Source organism: Diospyros lotus, chromosome 5 (genome assembly GCF_014633365.1).
Source record: "Diospyros lotus cultivar Yz01 chromosome 5, ASM1463336v1, whole genome shotgun sequence".
Classification (NCBI taxonomy): domain Eukaryota; kingdom Viridiplantae; phylum Streptophyta; class Magnoliopsida; order Ericales; family Ebenaceae; genus Diospyros; species Diospyros lotus.
This window is the reverse complement of record NC_068342.1, coordinates 17,679,352-17,701,822: the sequence shown is the minus strand read 5'-3', so window position 1 is coordinate 17,701,822 and position 22,471 is coordinate 17,679,352. Positions and strand designations below refer to the sequence as shown.

The 22,471-nt window shown below is 37.4% G+C and overlaps 3 protein-coding genes across 4 annotated transcripts in view; 2 read left to right on the top strand and 1 right to left on the bottom strand.

The window, feature by feature from the left end:
- LOC127801420 (T-complex protein 1 subunit beta-like) overlaps nucleotides 1–4,897 on the top strand; it is a 42,774-nt gene extending 37,877 nt beyond the window's left edge. For both annotated transcript variants that reach the window (XM_052336571.1, XM_052336570.1), the window contains exons 11-12: nucleotides 3,810–4,125; nucleotides 4,501–4,897. In XM_052336571.1, coding sequence (XP_052192531.1) covers nucleotides 3,810–4,125; nucleotides 4,501–4,647 — 463 coding nt within the window. In that variant the 3' untranslated portion in view covers nucleotides 4,648–4,897. The remainder of the gene's footprint in view (nucleotides 1–3,809; nucleotides 4,126–4,500) is intronic.
- An 803-nt stretch (nucleotides 4,898–5,700) lies between these two features.
- Nucleotides 5,701–17,938, top strand: LOC127801918 (golgin candidate 4). Its single transcript, XM_052337450.1, has 15 exons — nucleotides 5,701–6,105; nucleotides 7,775–7,873; nucleotides 8,637–8,765; nucleotides 10,377–10,565; nucleotides 10,929–11,067; nucleotides 11,147–11,211; nucleotides 12,157–12,324; nucleotides 12,465–12,578; nucleotides 13,559–13,705; nucleotides 14,174–14,470; nucleotides 14,562–14,627; nucleotides 15,137–15,339; nucleotides 16,109–16,163; nucleotides 16,615–16,797; nucleotides 17,166–17,938. Exons 1-15 carry the CDS (start codon nucleotides 5,899–5,901, stop codon nucleotides 17,502–17,504), a joined length of 2,400 nt encoding a protein of 799 aa, XP_052193410.1. The 5' UTR covers nucleotides 5,701–5,898; the 3' UTR covers nucleotides 17,505–17,938.
- A 257-nt stretch (nucleotides 17,939–18,195) lies between these two features.
- Nucleotides 18,196–22,286, bottom strand: LOC127801919 (reticulon-like protein B2). The gene is made up of 5 exons (XM_052337451.1): nucleotides 21,953–22,286; nucleotides 19,635–19,815; nucleotides 19,411–19,552; nucleotides 18,871–18,940; nucleotides 18,196–18,684 (listed from the first exon to the last, which is right to left on the bottom strand). Exons 1-5 carry the CDS (start codon nucleotides 22,161–22,163, stop codon nucleotides 18,515–18,517), a joined length of 774 nt encoding a protein of 257 aa, XP_052193411.1. The 5' UTR covers nucleotides 22,164–22,286; the 3' UTR covers nucleotides 18,196–18,514.
- Between the last annotated feature and the right edge of the window lie 185 nt (nucleotides 22,287–22,471).

Sequence of the window (22,471 nt, the reverse complement as noted above, 5' to 3'; positions counted from 1 at the left end):
ACAACATGGATGGAAAACAGCTGTGCCACGTGGGACAGCTTGTTCTTGAGTATTTTCTGCAATGCCTTCCCTGTGATCATCTTTCAAACCCCTGATTCTGAGTTGCCTGTAAGAGTTTTCCTCTTGCCATCCTTCTCAAAGGTTACTTCCATCTTGTTGAAGTCAAAACTGATGAGACTCACCTCTTTCATCCAATCCACCCCCAACACAATGTCATATTCCCCTAATTTCAGTAATCTCAAATCAACCTCGAACTCCTCTCCATGCATCTCCTAACAGAATCCCAAGTAGGCTGATTGGCTTAGGACTTTGCTGCCATTGGCCACATTCATTGATAAGGGGTGTGTGCCAGTGAGCTTGCAATTTAACCTCCTGGTTGTTGCCTCATCTAGGAAACTGTGGGTGCTCCCCTTGTTAATAAGGACCATTAGTTTGCAGTTTTGTTCCTTCCCTTCCACCTTGATGATTTTGCTATTGGCGATTTTGCTATTGGCTAACCCTTTAAGGGCCCATAAGGAAATCTCTCCATTATCCTCCCCTTCAGTCTCCAATGGGTTTGCTGGCTCCTCTCCTTCCCGCTTCTACATCTTCTTTGCTTTCCAATAAAGGTAGTTGCCTCTTACATTGGTGCCCGGTGTGCATTTGTCTCCACACTGGAAACAAACCCTCCTTGCCTCCTCTGTTCCATAATCTTCCCTCCTTGTGATTGCACAGGGTTGGCTGCGGGAAGAGTTATTAATCCCTTTGAACTCTAGCCAACCTTCCCTGTCTCCCTATTGAACCCCTTGCTTCCTACTTGCCAAACATTGGAGCTCATTCCCTTTATCTGCATTCTCTGTTTCTTCATTAAGGCTTCCACTTTCTGTTGCTTGCTTAATGGTTCGGGGTTGTAGCATCTTCACGGCAGGTCTCAATTCATTGCTCAAGCCGCTAGTGAAACTCAAGACAAAGTATTCCTCAGTCAAGTGTGGGTTGTGGGTCAACATCAGTGATCTAAACTCCTCAAACTTGAGCTGATAGGCTTGCACTGACCCTTCTTGTTGGAGTTTGTTGAATTCCTCAACCACATCCATCATACTTCTATCTCCAAACCTCTCACACAAGTTGTCTATGAAGTCCACCCATTGACAACCATCCTTCACTCGGATCCACCCCTTGGAACCAAGCATCCCCCATGTCATTGAGATAAGCAGAGGCCAGAGTGGCGTTTTGCTGTTCGGGCATGTTATACATACTAAACATCCGTTCACGTCTCTCGCACCAGCTTGGGTTCTGACCATCAAACAGGGGATCTCCAATTTTGGCATAGGGAAGCTGGGCTGATTAGGAACAGCCTGAGCTCCTTGCCTCCTCTCCATTGTATTTTCTCCCATTGTGGGCAGATCTGCCTCAAATTCGGAGGATCCTTCGGATTGGTGGGCCGTCCCATGCCTAGGGAGGATCGGATCATATCTCTCCCTAGGGAGAAATTTGGGAGAGAGTCTTACTGGATTTTGTCTGGTAAACATCACCATGAATTGCTACATCTAATCTTGCAGCTGCATGTTTTGTTCGTGCATTTGCGCAATTGATTGCTTTGATTGTGACTCTCCTTGCGCCACTGTTCCATAGCTTCGTTTAACCTCCTCTCCACCATTGATTCCACATACGCCTCCAAAGTGCCCATATGGATCTGCATATCCACCACCGCAGCCATATCTTGCTGTAATTGAGACTCCATTTGTTTCATCTTTGTTCCATCAGCCATTGTGAAGAAGTCATTGAAGGAGATTGCCGCCCCAAAACCTTGCTTTGATACCAGATTGTCGAATCTAGAAATTTGACGAGGAGCTCTCGCCAATTATGGTGAGAATTTGGGAGGAACTAAGGGAGAATTTAGGAGAAATGTAGGGAGAATTAGAAGAATAGAGAATGAGGAAGGAAGGACCGAGAGAGAGAGAGAGAGATCTCAATTATGGTATTTGATGATCTCAATTGGGTGTGGTCAGTTGTTTATATACTGATCCCGCAACCCTTATGGTGCCAACAGTCCGCCAAAATTCAAAAGAGTACAACCACCTTAAGCTATCTCCTAAGTACAAACAATCATTGCTATAACTACCTATGTACCACTGCTCACTGCATATAACTATCCATACAAGGTACCACCCTTTATTAGTAGTAGGTACATGATAGTGGTACCGAAGATAAATAGATTAATTCTTATTTTCAATTAAATTTCAAGGTCTGATCCTCTGCTTTTGTAAGCTTATTAATTTATTATTATCCTTAATTACTACATAAAATTAAGGGCATCGCCTACTAGAGTTGGGAGGGGATAAACTTGACCCAATAAGAGGATTTGGATTCAAGTGTACTCTAATAAGGACAATTAAGGACTAATGGTTAATTATTCTATTAGCAATGGACGATTTATTAATTTGATTTAATTATTTATGAAAAAAAATTCCTATTATTTTTGGGCCCCGGAATAACATGGGGAAAAGAGCAGGGTGTTACAATGAGCCTTAATTTGAAATATTCTATTTTTTATTTGCATGTGTATGGCATGAGCCACCCCTCTACTATACACAATCTATATGCAAATCTTTATAGGCATTTTGACACTTGCACATATATATAGACATCAAGCCAAAAACTTGAAATTTTGTATTCACATACAAATAATGAATTATTTTATTCAAGAGTTATAGTAAAAACAACTTAGGATATTTTCAGATTAATAATAATTACAGACTGATGAAGGGTTAAAAGTAAACACAATAAAAACCATCTGGGCTCCTTGTCAACATATTGATATAGATATGTATGTACAGTGCTCTCAGTTTTTGCAAGTAAAAATGTCCCTTTTGTGCTGGCCAAGGTGATATTCCTGTCAATGCATTGTTGTGTCCTCAATCATCAGCCTTGATATATCTGCATTCCATTGAAAGATTGACTAGAGAGAGACCAGAGAAGAAAGTTCACTCAAATCCCTTACCAGAGAAGAAAGTTCACTCAAATCTCTTCCTCTCTACGAAAGGTCTCTCTTCATCTTTTGGCCCAGAGGGTGATCGTTGTTATGTTCATGCCCTTGGTTTTTGGTCGGTCTGGGGTATGCCTTAGCCTTGGTTTGTAGCCGTTTCGGCTTTGGTTTGAGTTCTATGAATCTCTCATTTACAGAAAAAAAAGAAAAAGAAAAAAGAAGATGACGAGGTACCCATGGATTTATTACTTTTCCTTTCGTAGAGAGGAAGAGAGACTAGGCTGCCTAAACCTGCCTTGGTCAAAACCATTTTATAAATGCATAAAGGCATCTTATGAATATGAGAAATGTTAATGGATTTCACTTAAATTTATAATTAATTGTTGGTGACAATAGTTTTTTCCTGCCCTTGATAAGAACCCAGTAAGATTGTTATCTGTTTCCTCCTAGAACCTACCCCTACCCCAAATTAAACCATCCCATACCTGCCTGTTAGGGGTGGAGCAGAGGCCTGAATAATAGCAGGTGAAAAATGGCAATAGCTGGGTTATTATCTCTCACGTCTGGTAGTTTGGGTGATGTTGATGTCTCCTTTAGGAGTTAGAACATCCTCCTTTTCCTTCCTTCTTCCTCGTTTCTTTTAATTTGAGCATTCATGTCTGCACTATTCATCTGTTGATATAGTTGGTCCTCTTTTGCATTATATTTGCCATATGCATTTGCTGTCAGCATTTTGAAATCTTTGACAAACGTTGATTTTTTTGTTATTGGGACTTTAAATATAGAGTTCTCTCCCATCCATTTCAGATGTTAACATTTTCACATGTGATGAACCTTTTGGCAGCTTTCATGTACTTGATGAGGCTGAAAGATCTCTACATGATGCATTATGTGTTCTATCCCAGACAGTGAATGACAGTAGGGTTTTGCTCGGTGGTGGCTGGCCTGAGATGGTGATGGCAAAGGAAGTGGATGAGCTTGCCAGGAAGACACCTGGAAAGAAGTCTCATGCTATTGAAGCCTTTTCGCGGGCCCTGCAGGCCATCCCTGCAACAATTGCTGATAATGCAGGTTTGGACAGTGCTGAGTTGGTTGCTCTGCTCCGTGCAGAGCACCATAAGGAAAGAAGCCATGCTGGGATTGATGTCATCTCTGGATGTGTGAGTATTGACACAGAAATGAGAATGTCTTTTCCATCTAGTGTAAATTGGTTGATTCTTTTTCCGCTCACTAGGTGTATGCTCTTTGATTTAAGAATTTTGTTAAGTAATTCCGTTAACTATAAACTGCCATATTCTCTCTCATACATCTTCATGCTTTTATTGGAATATTATTGGACCCAGTGGCTTTTCCAGTTTTAGTAATTTTTATTGCTTGATTTACTTTCATTCGCCTCTGCCTTTTCACCATGAAAAGAGAGAGAGAATAGGGGAAGACACGACCTTGCATTTTTTTTTTTTTTGTCGTTGTATTCTTATTTAACTCTCAAGTAATGTGATTGCTGGAGTTTTTAACTAGTGTTGGATGTTTGACAGGTAGGAGATATGATGGAACTTGGGATATGTGAAGCGTTTAAAGTGAAGCAGGCTGTTTTGCTTTCCGCGACTGAGGCTGCCGAGATGATTCTTAGAGTGGATGAAATCATCACTTGTGCCCCTCGAAAGAGAGAGGATAGAATGTAAAAGCCTACATGGGTCAGGATTTTGGGTTACTTAGGTTTAGGAGTTAGGATATTAGTTCTAGAAACGCAAAAGCCTTCATGGTCAGGTTACTTGGAGGAATGAATTGAATGATTTACCATGGTTTTTGGGTTTTGTTGGATTGCAGACTCTGATACGAACAAGTGTTTCATTTAAGCCCAAAGTTGTTTTCTTTCAAATGTTTGTTCGGATAGTGGCACTGAGATATGCAAATTTTGTTCCCCATTTCTCATTTTGTCTATATGAAAATGATGATCAAATCCAAATAAACTTGGATATCATGAGTAGAATGGTTAGTGGGATGGGAGGAGGGGAGTCGTATTGGCAGTGGAGCAAGGGCAAGCCTCTCTTTTTAGGAGCAAGTACCGTCATATGTGAAAGTGTGCTTTCAATATGAAGCATTTTCTTCTGGATTTGATTTTCTTAATGCTAAAGGAAAATAAATGGTACATATTTCCTTAGCATTGAGGTATGGTTTTATTTTCTTTTCCTTTTGTAAATTTTACCTTGGCGAATAGAGGGTCTAATTATAATATAAAATTTGGGTTTTAGATAATCTCTATTTGGTTTATTTTTTAATTGTTTTTGAGGGCTATGAATGTAGAATGGGAAACCAACAGAAAAATTAAAAAAATATATATATATATATATAATTTCACCATGCACCAGCTATGGGTGCGGGTGACATCTATCTATAAGAAAACATGTTATTTTTTGGCTGTTACTTACTAACGTCGTTTTATATTAAAAAATTAATAGAAAATGATTTCTTAATTTAAATTTGTAACCTTCGAACCACAATAAACTTTGAAAAACAGTTTTGAGTGCATGCATCAAGATTCAGGATCCATGTTCATTTAAGTTTTATTTAAAATAATTAAAAACTAAACCACAAATAAATACGTTTTTATTTAAAATAGTGTTTTAGGCAGAGCACAGCGGTTTAATTACTTAACCACACACGGCTTCTGGAATGGAATCAATCCCTTCTCTTCTCACTTCTCAGCCAGCCTGAGAGTAATAAATAAATAAATAAAGAAGGAAAGAAAGAAAAGCGTGAAATGTAAAGCCCTGGTTGGTTTATATGTCCAGAATCCAGATCTACGGACGGACTACTAGTACGATTTACGAGTGCCGCTTCCAACTTCAATCCTGAGCATCGCTGCAAAACTTTGCCCACACAGCGCTGATAGAAGAATTTCGGTTCAATCCTCTGGGGAGCTCAATCGAACCATGTGGAGTTCGATCGCCAATTTGAAAGAAAACCTCCACAAAATCGCGCTCGATGTTCACGACGACGAAGAGCTCCAGATCTACAATTCGCCTGCCCGAGAAAGTCCTCCCTTCTCCGATCGTCGATTCGCTCACACTCTCGCGCATTCCAGTCCCGCCTCGCGCTCTCCACGTGCCAATGGATTCGATTCGCCCTACGACTCTGAGGTATTATTCCCCTCCCTCTCCCTCTTCAATTCGATTTCTTCTCTACTTGTATGCATGTGTCTATAATGCCCTTGCTTTTGGCGGATCAGTTTCATGAATGACAATACTCCATTACTGTCGTTGCCGCGAAGGGCTATGCATTTGTAAAATCGTGTGGATTTTTTTACGGAATTTGGTGTTCATTTAAAAATTCCCAAGTGATGATGCGTCTTATGTATCAAATTGGGGTGTCTAGTCTTGTACGGTATGGGCCTAGAGCTGAGTGCTGGCCTTCATGTGTGGGGATTTCTGGACCTAGCGGAGAATTTGTGTTAGATTCAATTCAAGTTTCTGGTGAGGCTATGTACTTTTAGTGATGGATCAGTAAGAAGAATAAGTTTCCAGGTGTTATTTTGAGATGCTGATGCTCAAGGAATCAGCCATCTGAATTGATGTCGAGTTGATAGTTTGGGGCAAGAATGGTCCGTTATGAAAATTTAAGGGGCTAAAACTTGAACCCTATTAGTCTTGAGCATAGTTACCTGGTTCGTTCCAGTTGGTATGTGGAATGCGGTATGGGGGCATGGCATGCCACTTTGCCCGGAACGCCGTGTGAGGGGGTGGGCTTCTTCGGTTTTCCACTTTGGATCATGGTACGTTTCAGTGCACCAAAGTGGAACGCCTACAAAAAATATAAATCTTCAACGAAGTATATTTGACTCTTGACTATATAAATTAGGAGCTAATACAAGGATCAAAAGATCCAATTTTGGAGAACTTGCTACAACCTCTACCCATCATTCCCTTAAAGTCTTCTTCATCATCTTATATCAGATCCCATCCTTTGTCTGTCGCTGCTTGCTGTTCCTGATGAAGATTAGCCAGCCATGAGCTGTTGCAGAAGGAAAATAACGAGTATCAGAGATCTGGGTCTTCAATCCATTCCAAGATGCCAACGCACCACGTTCCATTGCATGGTCACTGAAACACAGTTCCTAGGGGGAGGGGTGAATTTGGTAACTATGGGCTTGAGCTTTTAGAAAAGGACGCTCAGAGAGGGAATGAGTGAAAGTCAGTCCAAGAAGTTTGCATAGCAATGTGCTTAAAGAATTCTGTTATTAATTCTGAGACTACATTTTTTGGGTGGAATCGCTTAGATGCATCAATAAGTATTATTTTAACCATATAAATGCCACCATTTCTCAGTTTAAAGAAATCCTTCTTAGTCTCTTAGGGGATACCTCAGATCTCAGTAGGGGATACCTCAGAGAGTCTTGAGTTCCATTACATTAAGTTAGCTATACAAAATAAAAAATCAATGCTAACATTCAAAGGAAGAACACTAAATTGGTGTTTTCCTCCAAAAAGTCTGTACTAGCAGTCTAGCAAGCATGTAAAAGAAGAATGCCGATTTGGTGTTTTCCTCCATTTGAATCCATATCAAATTTTCATTTAGCTACACTTCCTCCAAGAAGTTCTTATATATATTATCTGAATTACTTTATTTTCTTTAATTTTAAGTGTAAACATAAAAATAATCCTCATTAAAATCAGGATTGGTTATTTTAACTTAATAGCTTTCAGTTGACAAAGTGGATATTTTGGTGTCACATTTTCATTGTGGCTGGTTTATGTTATGGAGCTCTTTTTGTTGAATGATACGAGGTTTCGTGTTTCCGGGTTGTTGCAGATTGAACAATACAGATCAGAAATCAAGAGGCTTCAGGAATCTGAGGCTGAAATTAAGGCAATATCAGTTAATTATGCAGCTTTATTGAAGGAGAAAGAGGTATTTATTTGTTTTTCTTTTAGTTGCTTTTCTGAAATGTTTTGTCCTGGATAGCCATTGCTTTAATGTTGAGTTTAGATTGAGAGGAACATTTCTTGTTAAAACTAATGATGTCTTGATGCATTAAGGTTTTATGCTGAATGTGCTATTTTGACCTGTAAGTTGGAAGATGTTATCATTGTGATTTAGTTCAAATCACACACACCCCTTAATGGATGGGATTCATCACAGGATCGCTGTTTTATATTTTGGAGATTGCAATGAACTACTGTTGGCTATATGTGTGTTCTTCCATACAGATTCATGATTTCATTTATAAAATTTAAACTTTTTCCTCGAACTTTAAGTTATCAATTTGATATCAATTTGCAGAATCTAATACGTTGAATGAGACTAAAGTCCTCCTATTTTGTTGATCATGAAAATCAGCTCCTTTTTATTTGGTCCAATTACTGGGCTGATTTGTTTTGAAGTGCATTTTAAAATTATATTTTATCACCTTGTTATGTCTGAACATTTATACCGATTTCAATATTTGGTGTTGCCATAACCCACCTCTTGGTAGTCCATCTGCCTCAGAGGTACACTGTTGAACCAATTAACAAAATATTATGCCGAGGTTGGATTATTGCTGATTCTCTTATAAAGTGTTTGACATTTATCTTGAAAAATTTTACATTTTTCTAGGTACCATTACCCTTATCATGTTAGTTGAATAGAATTTTGATAAATCTTCTGTTTGTCTACAAATTTCATTTGTCAGGACTGGATTTCAAGATTGGATGCAGAAAACAGATCGTTGAAACAAAATCTAGATGCTACAAATGCTGCTCTAAATGCATCCAGAAATGAGAGTTTCAAGACATCAGCAAATAACCTGAATGGGCTCAAGGTATTTATAGAATATGAAGTTGTTATTCTGTAGGAGATGAATCAATGAAGAGCTCCTGTTCAAGAAATAAGCTAACCATTTTCTACGTAATCAATTTTAAAGAGTTCTTGTTTAGACTTTTGTTGTAAGTTACATGCTATTTAAGCCTGGCATGATGTTGCTTGTACCTAAATTTTTTTATAAGCTACACACGGTGTTGATTTTATGAGTTGCAGTATCAACATTATTGCTCTTCATGGTACTATCTACAGTAGTCAATCTGCTTAACTTATCACTTCCTTGAACCACTATTCCTTGTGGTCAAATCTTTTATGGTTCAAGAATTTTATGAAGCAAAAACCTTGAGAAGTGTTTTGAAAACAATTGTAAACTCTAGTTCCAAGAAAATTATAAGTTTTAGGCTGTAGAATTTCTAATTAAAAACCTATAATGGAAAATATTTTTTTATTTCAATTATTAGATGTTAAAAAATAACATTTCTAAAAGATTCAGAAAATAATCGGACATAATTTCAATTGCTTGGAATGCTTTCTGAAAAAAAACAAAAGTTGTTTTATCTGAAGACAGTCTCAGCACAGGCGAGAGTGCTGGCTACCTTGTCCTAAAAGGCTGTAAACAATGTTTTGTTATTGATGCGGTCACCAATCAAGACCCGCCCCTAGACCGACCTGACCAAAGCGGAACAGTATCACTGGAATAGTGACGCTAGAATAGTATTTTAATACTTCATATGTTTTAAGATTCTACTTCATGCTTCTACTTGATTTAGGATTCTACTTCATGTTTGATTAGGGCTTTATTTTTATTAGGATTCTAGTTGATTTTTACTTAGGATTTATTTTTATTAGAATTCTAGTTGAATTAGCCAAACACTATAAATATGCCTAGATCTAGAGTTTGTAATCAAGTTTTTTTCAATCAGATTTCAGCAATCTATTTGGGTTTTCTTAGCAAAATAGTCTTGTTTTTGCGTCTTCTTGAAAGTCAAGCTTCGGCCATTGAAATTTGTTCTTTCAAAAGTTTATTTGGTGTGATTTTTTCACACACGCACTACACGCCGCGTCAATTATGAACTTCTTATTATTATCTGTTCTTCTATGCATCCTAAATGCAACTAAAGGTGTACAGTGGTAGTTTACAATGTCCAAAAGAGGAGCATTACAGGGTTTTTGTTAAGTGTCGTTTCCTTGCATAAAAATTTTATTGGACGCACTTGATTCATAACTTGTAGGGTATTGAGTGAATTGAGTCTGTTTTAATTAGGTATACAGTCCTCATTTCAGAAGCATGAGTTATGTCCCAAATTCATTAGAGGGACTTCTTCCTCTTATTTTCTTTTGATAGTGTGAAATGTTTTGATATCCAGATGCACAATAATACAGTATTGTATTGTGTACAACATTTTTCATGTGCTCCTTATTATGAGGAAATTCTCATATTTGTTAGGTCTGCTCTTACAAATTCTCTGCTTATGTAAAGTTGAAACAATATAACTTCAACATAGATTATAAAAATATGAAAATTGCAGAAAGATAATCAAATGTGCATTTCGCAGATTTAATATCTATCCTTGAATTTGGCATTAACTTGTCCAATCTGGAATTTATCCAGGGAACTAATGATCAGTCACCCAGTCGGCAGCATAAAGCTATTGTAAAGAACCGGTCTGTTGGCAACCAAGCAAACAATGGTGCTGTCTCTAAACAAGATGGATTAAGCAATGGAGTTGGACAATCCATGCAACCTGATTTCATCCATAATAAAACAGAAGTAAAAAGATATGGTCAAGATAGGGAGAAGGTAATAGTTATATTCTGCTCTATTTATGCTCTTTCCTAGGTCCAGTTTGAAGTGATTTTGTAGTTACTCAATAGATATGCCACTTTTGGGCCTTAGGTGGTAATTCCCAAATGGGATGAATACTCATTGTAATAAAAAATCACATTCTGTCTAGCTTCCTAAAGTTTACAAGTCTGTCAAACTTTTATATTGGGATTTCTTTGATTAATTTTACCTCATGACTAGTGCTTTTAAGAACATACCTGTTCTTCTGTTTGTGAGTATTTATTTCGTTGCCTTACTTGCTGTCAGTTACTAGGTTTTATTTTTGTTTCTTTCTCCATAATGAATGAAGTTGACAGTAGATATATGAATGCCTTCTAGGAGCTTGCGGATCTGTTAGAGGAGAAAAACAGGTCTCTGGTTGCAATTCAAGCAGCTAGTGAATCACAAATACAAAAGTTAGGTTTTGAACTTCAGAAAGAACAGGACAAATTAGCAGATGTACAGCTACGATTACAAGGTACGTCCTTTAATGTCCAAGTCTAATGTACATTTTTTAATCTGAAGTTTCTTAACTGATCTTCTTCTTTTATTCCTAGAGGAACAGAAGTTGAATGGATCCATTCAGGATGAGTTGAACTCTTTAAAAATGGACAAGGACAAAGTAAGTCCAAATTAGGTTATTTGATTGTTTGTACAATATTTATGTAAAGATGAATCTGCTTTCTCTTTTATCTTGTTATTTGTAAAGTTATCATTGTTATCACAAGACTTAATCTCATTAGGTGGAGTCAAATATATGAATAATCTCTCTACAATCATCTTATTCCATGGCCATATCTTTTGTAAGGCTGTTAAATCCTAAGTTATGCCCAAGGGATTCCCGCTAAGGTTTGTTTGCTTGTTTATTATTATTATTTTTTTCTATCTTGTAATTCGTGAAGTACTTTTGAAATATCTATTTTATGTCCATTTAGTAAAAAACCAGAAGCTGACTTAAAGTATCTCTTAAGGCAACTTTAATATCTAACTTTACCACAGCTGCTTCATCTTGTCCGGTTTGTGAAGGGATCCAGCCTATCCATGCATTTCTGTTAATTGTTGTTTGGAACATCTTGCAGAAAAAAGGTGAAGATCCTTGGAATGGATCTGACATTTCATATTAAGTACAAATTTTTGGTCACTGTAACATGCTGCTATTTGCTTCACAAATACAAAGTAATATTAGTAGTAAAATGGGAATCGGGAACAAATTGGTGAAACAATTAACTTAAGTTCTCTCAGTTAGAAAATGTCCGCCTTGGTGTTTTCTGCATTGTCAGGTTTTTTCCACTTTGCTAGCATCTCTATCATGGTGCTTGGAATTTAGGACATGATCTTGGTAAAACATGAAATATGAATTAGCATGGTTTCTTCTCTATATTAACCGTAAGTTAATAACTGAGAAATGTCATGTTCTATGATCTCTGGATAGCTCTTATGAACCTGTACTGGTTTAACCTTTCAGTTTTATTTAGCATGCTTCTAAAGTTGTCGTTACTTGAATTCTTCATTGGTTTCTGTAATCTAACCTTTGCCTTCCATTTCCTCTCCAACTCTCTTCTTGCAGACTGTGACGGAGATGAACAAAGTTAATGCTGAATTGAGTGAGAAAATAACAGAAGTGGGACGGCTACAAATGGAATTGAATAGAAGGGAGAATGAAAAAACAGATGAGATTGCTGAGAATTTGAAACGAGTAATTGCGGCACTGGAAAAGGAAAACAATAATCTTAAGGTTAATAAATATATTACATATATATACATATATCTGTATTTTTGCTAGTAACTTATTTTTGTGTCATCTCCTATCTATATGGTTCAAAATGACACCTTTAGCTGTTTGAACCTGTTTTAATGTTCTTTTATATTTTGTAGATGGAGAAGGTTCAACTTGAAGCTGCTTTGCAAGCAGCCAGCAATTCTTCAGTCCACAAAATCCCTCATGGTGCTCAAGAAAATTCAAATAAGCAGTCAGCCAGTTTGAATGAGGTGATTGTCTATAGCTTTTGGAAGTTGTCTTGCTAATCTTTCTCATCCTTTGTTTAATTTATTTTTGTTTTCTCTTCTTCATGCATGACTGTTTACTTGTCGTAGGGAGTATAATTTTTAACTTGCTTAATTGTAAGTCCTACGAGGAGACCTAGTGGCTTTCCCCTGGAAAGGAAAAGTTTCTATTCAAACATGACCAAGGTCTATTACTTCAAACAAAATTGTTTTTAATTATAACCTTGACCTTTCCATTACTAGTAGTCAACCAGATTGTCGAATGGCATTTCACTTCAATTATTGCCTTTTTATTTCTTTTGACATTTCATCCTTACCATTTGCTTTCTAATAGAACACCCAGTTTTTGCCAATCAAGAAATTGTGTCATCTTAACCATTGTTTCTAATATGCATGATTTGTTTTTGTAAAAGGTGAACCCAGTGCACAAGGCTCCTGCATTGTGGTCTCTAGGGAAGGTCAACTGTACATAGCCTTACCCTTGCTTAGCAAAGTGGCTGTTCTGCGACTTTAACCTGTGACCTTCAGATCGCAATGGAGCTACCTTACCATTGTGCCAAGGCTCAAAATATGCATTATTTTTCTGTTGCACAAACATCTTAATAATGCTCATGAGATTTCAGAAAATACATAGGAAGCTGTAAAAGGTGACAAGTAAAGGGATCTATCTTTCTATCTTTATTCTATAAAGAGTGAAATATAGGATATAGGGAAGAAATAAGTTAAATCCCCATCAACTGCCTCAAAGTGAGACAAGGTGAAAGCATGATTTTAATCAAAATATCCAATTCATTATAGGGGCACTGTAAAATTTCATAATCTAAGTGTCCATCACATCACTGGATTTTTTTACTTTAGCATCTTGGTAATTATTACAATAATAATAGGTGGCTGTACTGTACCATTTAAAGTGGCAGTTGATGCACCTTGGTAAGCAAATCATGTGTATAATTTTTGCTTTACAGAACATGCAACCTTTTGGAAGATTTCCTGGAAAACAAGAGATGGAACTAAATCTGCAAAAGGTTGAGAAGGATTTGGATGAGACACGCCAACAAAGGGACAAAGCATTGCAGGAACTAAACCGTCTGAAGAAGCATTTACTAGATAAGGTTGAATATTAAAAGTTTTCTACTGTTTATAATGTTGATCTTCTTTCAAACTTTTACAGCAAGGTTTACATGTCTGATGGTTGACTATAATTCTGTAAATTTGAAAAGTTCAAAGCATACATGTAGAGGAGATTCCAGCAGTGAAAAGACAAAACAAAATGATCATGATTTAGTTCTCATACTTCTCGAGCTTTTTCATGTGTTTGTATGCTCTATAATACTTCCATTGTCATGATTTTTACCTGTCATCTGATCGTTGGAATGAGATTTCCAGGCATTTACTTGTGTTTCCAGTTGGGGTCTCTCAACACTGATGAATTCACGTTTTTCATTTTCCTGGTGCTAACTTTTTATGTCATGTTATAGATTCTTGGTCGATCCTTGATTCTGCATCTTAAGTAAATTTAATTTTTCATAATTTCTGCAGTCAAAATTGAAGATGGTTTCTCTTGCTGCAATATTGTCTAGGAATTGGAGGAATCAGAGAAGATGGATGAGGACAGCAAGATCATTGAAGATCTAAGAGAAAAGAATGAGTACCAGAGACTCCAAATACTACATTTGGAGAAAGCTTTGAAACAGGCAATTGCAAGTCAAGAAGAAGCTCAGATGGCCAATAAGAATGAACTTCAAAAGTGCAATGAAATAATTGATGACCTTAATAGGAAACTCAAAAGCTATACAAGTACAATAGATGCCAAAAATATTGAACTTCTAAATCTTCAAACTGCTTTAGGCCAGTATTATGCTGAAATTGAAGCAAAGGTAAATTTAGTAAAGCATCATGGTAGGCAGAGATAAATTGTCAAGTCTTGCAATTGTGAATTTTTTGTTGATTCCACCTGTGTGCAATCAGGAGCAATTGGAAGGTGATCTTGCACATGCCAGAGAAGAATCGGCTAAACTTTCTGAGCTGTTGAAGGTTTGGTGCTGTTTTTCACTTCATAATTTATGATTTCCTTGTCATGAGTCTTGCATTTCTTTCAGATAAAACACTTCGCTTTTTTTAATTTCAAATGATTATCCACCAATTTTAGTCAGCATTTGATGGTGAAATTTATCCATTAACCTGATGGTTCCTGTCAACATAATTACACCAACATTTTAGCCCATATAGCAGGTTTCTCACCCTTTGATAATAGTGTTGACTTCCATAAGTTTTTATGATATGATGACTTTTTATCAAAGGTCAGACTTTTAGAGGCTTTCATAACAATTAGTGGCATCTACCTCAGCACTGGGATAATGGAAATCATCCTATTCATGAAAGCCTGGTGTGCTAGGTTTGATCTGTATCGACTTGTTAGTAAGCTTTATTAGCTTTACTTAGTATTCAACATCTGACTTGAAAACATGATGGTATTTAGGATAAATGCAAAACTAATATTTTTCTTAGTTTCTTGCATATGAAAGTTCTTTTGCTTTCACCAGGATGCACATCAACAGGCAGACATATATCGGAGGGAGAAAGAAGATATTTTAGAAAAGCTTTCTCGAGCTGAAACGATAATAGCAGATGGAAGAAACAGAATACATAAGCTTGAGGAAGACAATGCAAAAATACTCCGTGCCCTTGAGCAGAGCATGTCCAGAATTAATAGAATGTCAATGGACTCAGACTATTATGTTGACAGGTTACTGTTTATAAGTTTAATATGTTATTATTGTGATATTGTCTTTTCTTATTTCTTTTATTGCCTTGGAGATAAAATTAAATGTTATTTTTTCATTAGTTTGTTGTGCTAGGTTATTACTCGATTTTGTTGGTCTTGGAGTTGATTGTTTTTTACAATACTTCTCATCTATATGTGCACCCATTTAGTTGCATCAAAATGGTAAATATTTGCAGATCTCTTGCAACTTGGGTTAACAAATCAAAGAAGGGAGGAATTTGTTAAACGGCTGCAAATTTATAATTTTTGAATTAAGGGATTTCCTTGGTTCCATACCTCAAGGAGCCATGTATAATTTATCCAATTATCTTTTGTACTATTTCAGGCATGTAAATCTGCTTTGTAAGTGCCTTTCATATTGCCACCATGGTTACTCATTGGTTCCTGTTAAGTGTTTTGAGTCATGTTATACTTCATCTTGGTCTTCCATATTTGCGATCATATATCAAAAGCAACTTGCAACCACCACAGAACTTGAGCTCAGATCATAGCATTTACCATCACTTCCATCACTGTAGCTATAACCTGCAAGCAGTTACATTTTTGCCATATCATCTGAATTGCTGCTCCTTTTGACTATTTGATTCTAGATTTTTCTTTTGTCATTCTTCTAGTTATATATATTGGGTGCAAAATTTAGTTGAAGGTGTGCTTTACTTTGTTCAATGAATACATTTATCTTGTTACTGAAAGTGCTAGTAATATAGAGAGATGACTTGCATTTTGGCAGGCGAATAGTGATCAAGTTGTTGGTGACCTACTTCCAGAGAAACCACAGCAAAGAGGTATTGTTTAATTTTATAAAATTAGATTTTAAATTTCTAGCCTAGTCATGCTAGAAAGACATGGAGCTTGAGCGAAGATTTAACCTCATGTCCCTCCAAAAACCATTAAACAGGCACAAATCTCTTCTGAGCTTTTTCTTTTGATTTTGTAAATTGATTTGTGGAAGTTTCTTAACAATAAAACTTAAGCAGCAGTATACTACCCTCCTTGGCCAAATGGAAAAAGAGGAAATGAGGGGTGAATGTAGATTGTTCAATAAAATGGCCTACCATCCTCTGTCAGCCTCTTCAATCGGGATGCCAGGATGGGGTTGGCTATCTTTATTTTCTTTTGCTTTAAGATCTGTCTTCATGACCACTGCTTTCAGCATTCTGTTCAGCTAGCTACTGTCTTCAAATCTTTCAATTTAGCAAGCAGCTTTATGTGCCTAACATGTTTTGGTGGTGCCAGGTGCTGGATCTTATGGTTCGTATGCTGGGATTCTCTGATGAAGATAAGCAGAAGATAGGTGTTGCTCAGCAAGGTGCAGGTAAAGGTGTTCGCCGTGTTTTGGGCCTACCTGGCCGGCTAGTTGGTGGCATCTTAGGTGGTACTTCTACTGAAGCTAATGCAAATATGGCATCTGAAAACCAGGTAAAGAAGATTATTTATGCTAAAACCTTCACTTAGTTTGCATAAATTTATTCATGATAAAACTTTCACGAAGTTTTGATAAAGATATTTACACTATTCCTTCTCCAATTTGAATCAACTGGTTATGAATTAGCATGTAGATGTTCCTTGTATTCTCCAAATGGTGAAAATTTGAGAAATTAAGGTTTAGTACCATCATTCTTAGATAGTTCTCTTAAGTTGCCAATACCATTCATTTGCTGACAATTTTCTGATGATTATTGTCTTTGTCTGCTGTTGCGTGCATTTCCTGTTGTGTCAGCTGGAACTTTGTCCCAGACCTCTCTATACAGTGAATATAAATATACTCAGGCCTTGTGTCCTTCCAGTCCTTTGCAGATCTTTGGGTTGATTTCCTTCTCGAGGAAACTGAAGAAAGACAGAGGAGGGAATCTGCAGAAGCCATCAATGCATTGAAGGGGAATCAACAAAAACAGAGCCCGACTAATACGGGGTCTGCTTTGCAAAAATCTGATCACAGAACAAATACTGCTAGTGGCACTTCTCCTTTCTCAAGTTTAAGCCCATCTCTGAACCAAAACAGCGCCCTATCTTCCTATCAAAACATCCTGCCATCTGAGCACTCGGATTCTGAGTTCTCAACAGTTCCTCTAAATTCGGCTGAGCGCACGTCTCAGATATCGTCAAGGCTGCTTCCGAGATATTGAAGCTATGTTAAATTTTGTTACAAGGTACAAATTTTCTGTGGCTTTTTAGTAGGTGCAAATTTGTTTGGCCAATTCTTTAATCCGTTTATTGAAATGGGGGGTTGCATGTAATTGTTTCTTCGATAGTCACCCTCAATAAATCGTCAAAATAGAGATGGTAATTGTTGTACTGCTCAGCTTGTGAAGAAAAACGTCAGGTGGTTTGTACATGGGAATATCTAATTCTGGACATTAACTGGGGTTGAGGGATGCTCAAGAAAGGATCAATTTATGAGACTCTGTGTATCATAGAATACGCTATCTTCGACGTTTATTGTTTGTCAAATGTACATAGTGAACCCCTGTAAAGGTGTCTTATCTTTGTTGACGGGGTTTGCATTATATTTTGTATGAGCAATGTGTAATGGCCTCAGAGCTAGCATATGGGTGAACAATGAATTTTCGACCTGGAATTTTGCAATTATTTGGGCAAATGAACTGTTCCACCTGCCCTAGTGGGCTGCATGGACAGCTTTTAACGGGACATTACAAAACCAACCCAATTATGAGCCTGTAGCAGCGTTTGGCATGTTAGGGCCTATTGGGCCATTTGAATTCAAAAGCAATGCCCAAACCAGGGCTGATTTTAGGCGAGGCGGGAATACGCAATCATCAGCACAAAAATAGAGCTCATTGGCAGGATCAAGCGACGTTAGATATCAAATGACAATTCTATGATTAAGCTGGGGTTTGTCAGCTGTACGTGTATGATGGTAACGTAACAAAAAGGGAAAGAGTACCCTTTTAAATATCGAATGACAAAAACTGCAATAATTATAGGAACTGTTATAAAACCAGCTCTAGTGGATGCTACATAAAAAATATCCTCGAGAGCACCTACACCTTAACACGTTCCTAATTGTGGAGCGACGGTAGGAACTGACAGAAAATACCGGGAAATAAAGTACAGAGAAAAACCAAAGTCCTCCAGAACGAAACCACGCCATGGCACGGTAAAAACCTTCTCCTCTTTAAGCTCTTTTCTTGTCCTTCAATGGCCCCTTCGGAATTTTACTGAGAACTTTGGCATCAAACACTGCATATTGCTTCTTGATCTCAATCATCGCTCTTTCTGCAAGCTTATCAACTCGGTCTTCGTATTTTTCATATAGCACGGGCACTGTGTGCACCATCACAAAACCTGTTTCATCAAACCAGAAAATACTTCAGACCATGAGTAAAATACTTTTTATTTTTCAGATTAGACGGAAAATTTAACGAGATCTTAACTCCAATAGCCTTTATTATGCAATATAGCTTAAGCGGCCAGGGGGCAAATATAAACAAAATACTAAAGCGCACACCAAAACATGTTTATCATCCTTACATATATAAAACAATGTTAGGAAGCTGCACCATGTTCCAACAATTGACAATACCCACAAGCCACCAATCACCTGTTGGCACAACAAAATATTTTAATTAGTCAAAATCAAATTCTCTGGATTTGCATAAACAACACCAACGAATGAAAGGAGATTGCACATCATTCTTTAATATGAAAACATACGCTAGACCAACCTACTGAATTCTCTTAACACAGGTCAGGCATTGTGCTCCAGCCACTAATTTTTTCAAAATATGCATATCACAGACAACATTCAATATGCAGCAAGGCAGTTGAATTTTTCTATTACAGAGGTTATTATCTTTTCAAGATTCATTGGCATTCAAATTATAGGGTTGAAAGTAATCCGCTATGATGAAATGATGCACATATTCCGATCTTTCATTAACCCTTGATGAGGAAACCAATTTCATTCAGGATGTACTAAAATATTCCAAATAAAATGGCATGCACTGACACAAAGGTGAAGCATTATGACCCCCCCAAAAAATAGAAAACAGTAATTGCAATATAACATACTCCAAGAAACTTCTTCAGATCCCCTCCAGAAACTATTTCTCGTAATACTGCAAGGGCTCGGTTAGTTTCAGTCATCAGAACGGAGGCAACCTCAAGGAACGGTTCCTCTGGAAGTTGAACTTCTGGAATACGTGGAGGAGACCTGCAAATAAAAAAATTGAAATTATAAATTTATAACAACTAAAAGTCAAGAACACATTAATAATAAAAAAAAATAAGCTTACTTGTTGATAAATGTTGCAGCATTGGACCACAAGAAGAAGATTGCAAGCAACAGTATCAGTATGTGGCACACTAGAGAAAGAAGGTGGTACTCCAGCAAATCGAACAGAATCCATATGGCAGTGGCACTACCAAGAACACCGGCAGATATCTTTTTGTTCCTCCAGAGGAAAATGTCAGCAGCTGCACAAAATAACCAACAATAACAGCAGTTATAAATTTATTTGAGGAAGAAGCGGGAGGGATTTCAGTGACACAAACACAATCTAAACTACTGGAGAATATCAAATACAAGGAGGGATCTTTCTTCACACTCATTCATTTAGAAATATTGACATTCTCGGCAAACTTCTAACATCTTTTTTCATATTGTTTTTTGCGATTATTATGTACTGACACAGATGAAATGAAAATCCAACCTTGAGAAATATAGGATACTATGTAAGAAACATATTTTTGCTGTTTGAAGAATTAATGAATTTCATACAGGAAGGTTGAAGTTGGAATTTGCAAGAGACATTATACAACCCTCACAAGATCCTGAATAGAACTTCAGAAAAGGGGTCTCAACAAACAAGAAAAAGAGATTAATCATGACAACTTGGCTTCAATAATTATGAAATGAAATGGAAATTATAAAAACAGGCCCTTAAGCATCTAATATTACGCTTCATGTCAACTTGGCTTCCTCCAGAAATGACAAGGAGCTAGCCGATACTAAAATAAAACAAATATAGGCATTGAATATCACATTTCATGTTAATTTGGATGTCAAATAATTAAAACTCAATAAAAGAGCAATGGTTTTCCCTACCTTATGGTGCATGCACGAGTGGGATTGGTTACCTCAAAAAAATAAAAGGTAACCTGAATTTTTCTCAGCAACGCCCAGTAATTTATTGTATATCCCTTGTAATTAGTTGCATATATTTAAATATAACAAGAGGAAAGATGTAGACTAGAGAAATTATGCTCCCATTAAGTGGAAATGGCAAAATTGCAGCAAATTTAACAATCCCAAACTAAGCTGGGCTTTTAAGCCATGGGATGCCAAAAGTTAAATTCAAATCATTAAAAGTGTTAATTTCTGACAATGAAAAATAAACCAGTCTATGAATATGGTGCACCTTTATTTCATTGGAAGGTCAAAGTTTTAGATTTGAAGAATTGAGCTGTAGAGGCAGTAATATATTCAGGTAATGCGAGTTGGTGGCGGGTCCGCTACGGATTAAAATACAACTATGTGTTTGGATGCATTTCTATCCCCCTCTGTGTGTGCGCGTGTGTGTGCGTGAGAGAGAGAAAGCACAATGTGGTGGCAAAATCAAGGAGTGATATAATTGGAATTTCTTGGAGATAGTGGCTGTGAAAAATCTAAAAGTTAGCATAACAGAAAATCAGTCATTGGGGGGGGGGGGGGGGGGGGGGGGGGGAAAGATGCTGGGATAAGTGAACAGGGGCAGTAATGCGCTTTAGCAGGAATAAAATCTGATGATAAGGATCAATTCAGGGGATGAGATGACTGTCGCCGAAGGAAAGAAAGGTGCTCCCTCGTTCAAGATTAACTCAACAAGCTGACAGATCTTGTTAAATAGGTCAAGCGGACCCACATTATGACAATCAATCAGCAAACCCGAGCAACAACTAACAGTGGGGATGATTAACAGACGGCACCCGAATCAGAGTTTAGTGTAACGAAGGTTCGCACAATCAGCACCACAATCAGCACCAACCACTGGAAAAACCAACTAGTTGGCATAGTTTTCCCTAAAAATGACTCTTAATTTTCATAAAGTGGGGAATTGAATCAACAGGTACTGGTAGATTGGTAAAAGATCAATTAAATATTACCACTATTGTAGATTTCCTGACGCAAAACAAATAAAATAGATTTAAACCTGTTTCTTTTTTCAATCAGCACTTATCCCCACCGTTTTCTCCAAACCGAACATTGAAGTGATCAGAAGACTGAAACCTTAATAAGCTTTCAAGTTAAAAAGCAATACGCTACACTATTTTAACACCAGTTGCTCATCATTAAACTAACAAACAGACCAGGAAGGAATTAAATCAGATCCGGAAACTACTAAAACCCCGATTCATCGAACAGTACCCATCTCACTATATAGCACTGGATTCAAATAACCATCCGAACTACACTTGATGAAAATAATCCCAATATTTACCCCAGCATTTTAAACAGATCTACTTAAATCGGAAGAACTTCGAACTTCTAAAACCCTAATCCACCAAATGACACTCCTATCAATATATGAATACACACATTTATATAGACATAAAGATAGAAGGTATAACGTACGTTTTCCTCCACCGAAAACCTTGTGAATTGGCTTTTCTCGGCCGAAGAGGCGGTAAGTCTTGGCCTTGACGGACGAGGGCGACGAGTTGGGCTTCTTATCGGAATCCGAATCGGAGGAGCAGGACGAGGAATCGTCGCCATGAAGCTTCTCGGTGATCTTCTCCACCAGCGACTCGGCCATTGAATCTGAACTCTCTTTGTGCTCCGCCATTGCTGGGGAAAACTGTGAATCGAAACCCTACGAGACCAAGCAAAACAGAACAACGGAGAGAGACAAAGAGGGAGAGAGAGAGAAGACGAAAAAGATAGCTGAGCAGAGAAGTGAAACGGAGCCTCCTCAGTCACGATTAAAAGGGCGTGAGTTCCGAGCCTGAGGTTCGGAGGATTTTGAAGAGAGAGGGAGAGAGAGAAGACGAAAAAGATAGTTGAATTAAAAGGGCATAAGTTCCGAGCCTGAGGTTCGGAGGATTTTGAAATTTTTGGTAACTCCGAGGCGTAACGCCGTCTGACTAGTTGACG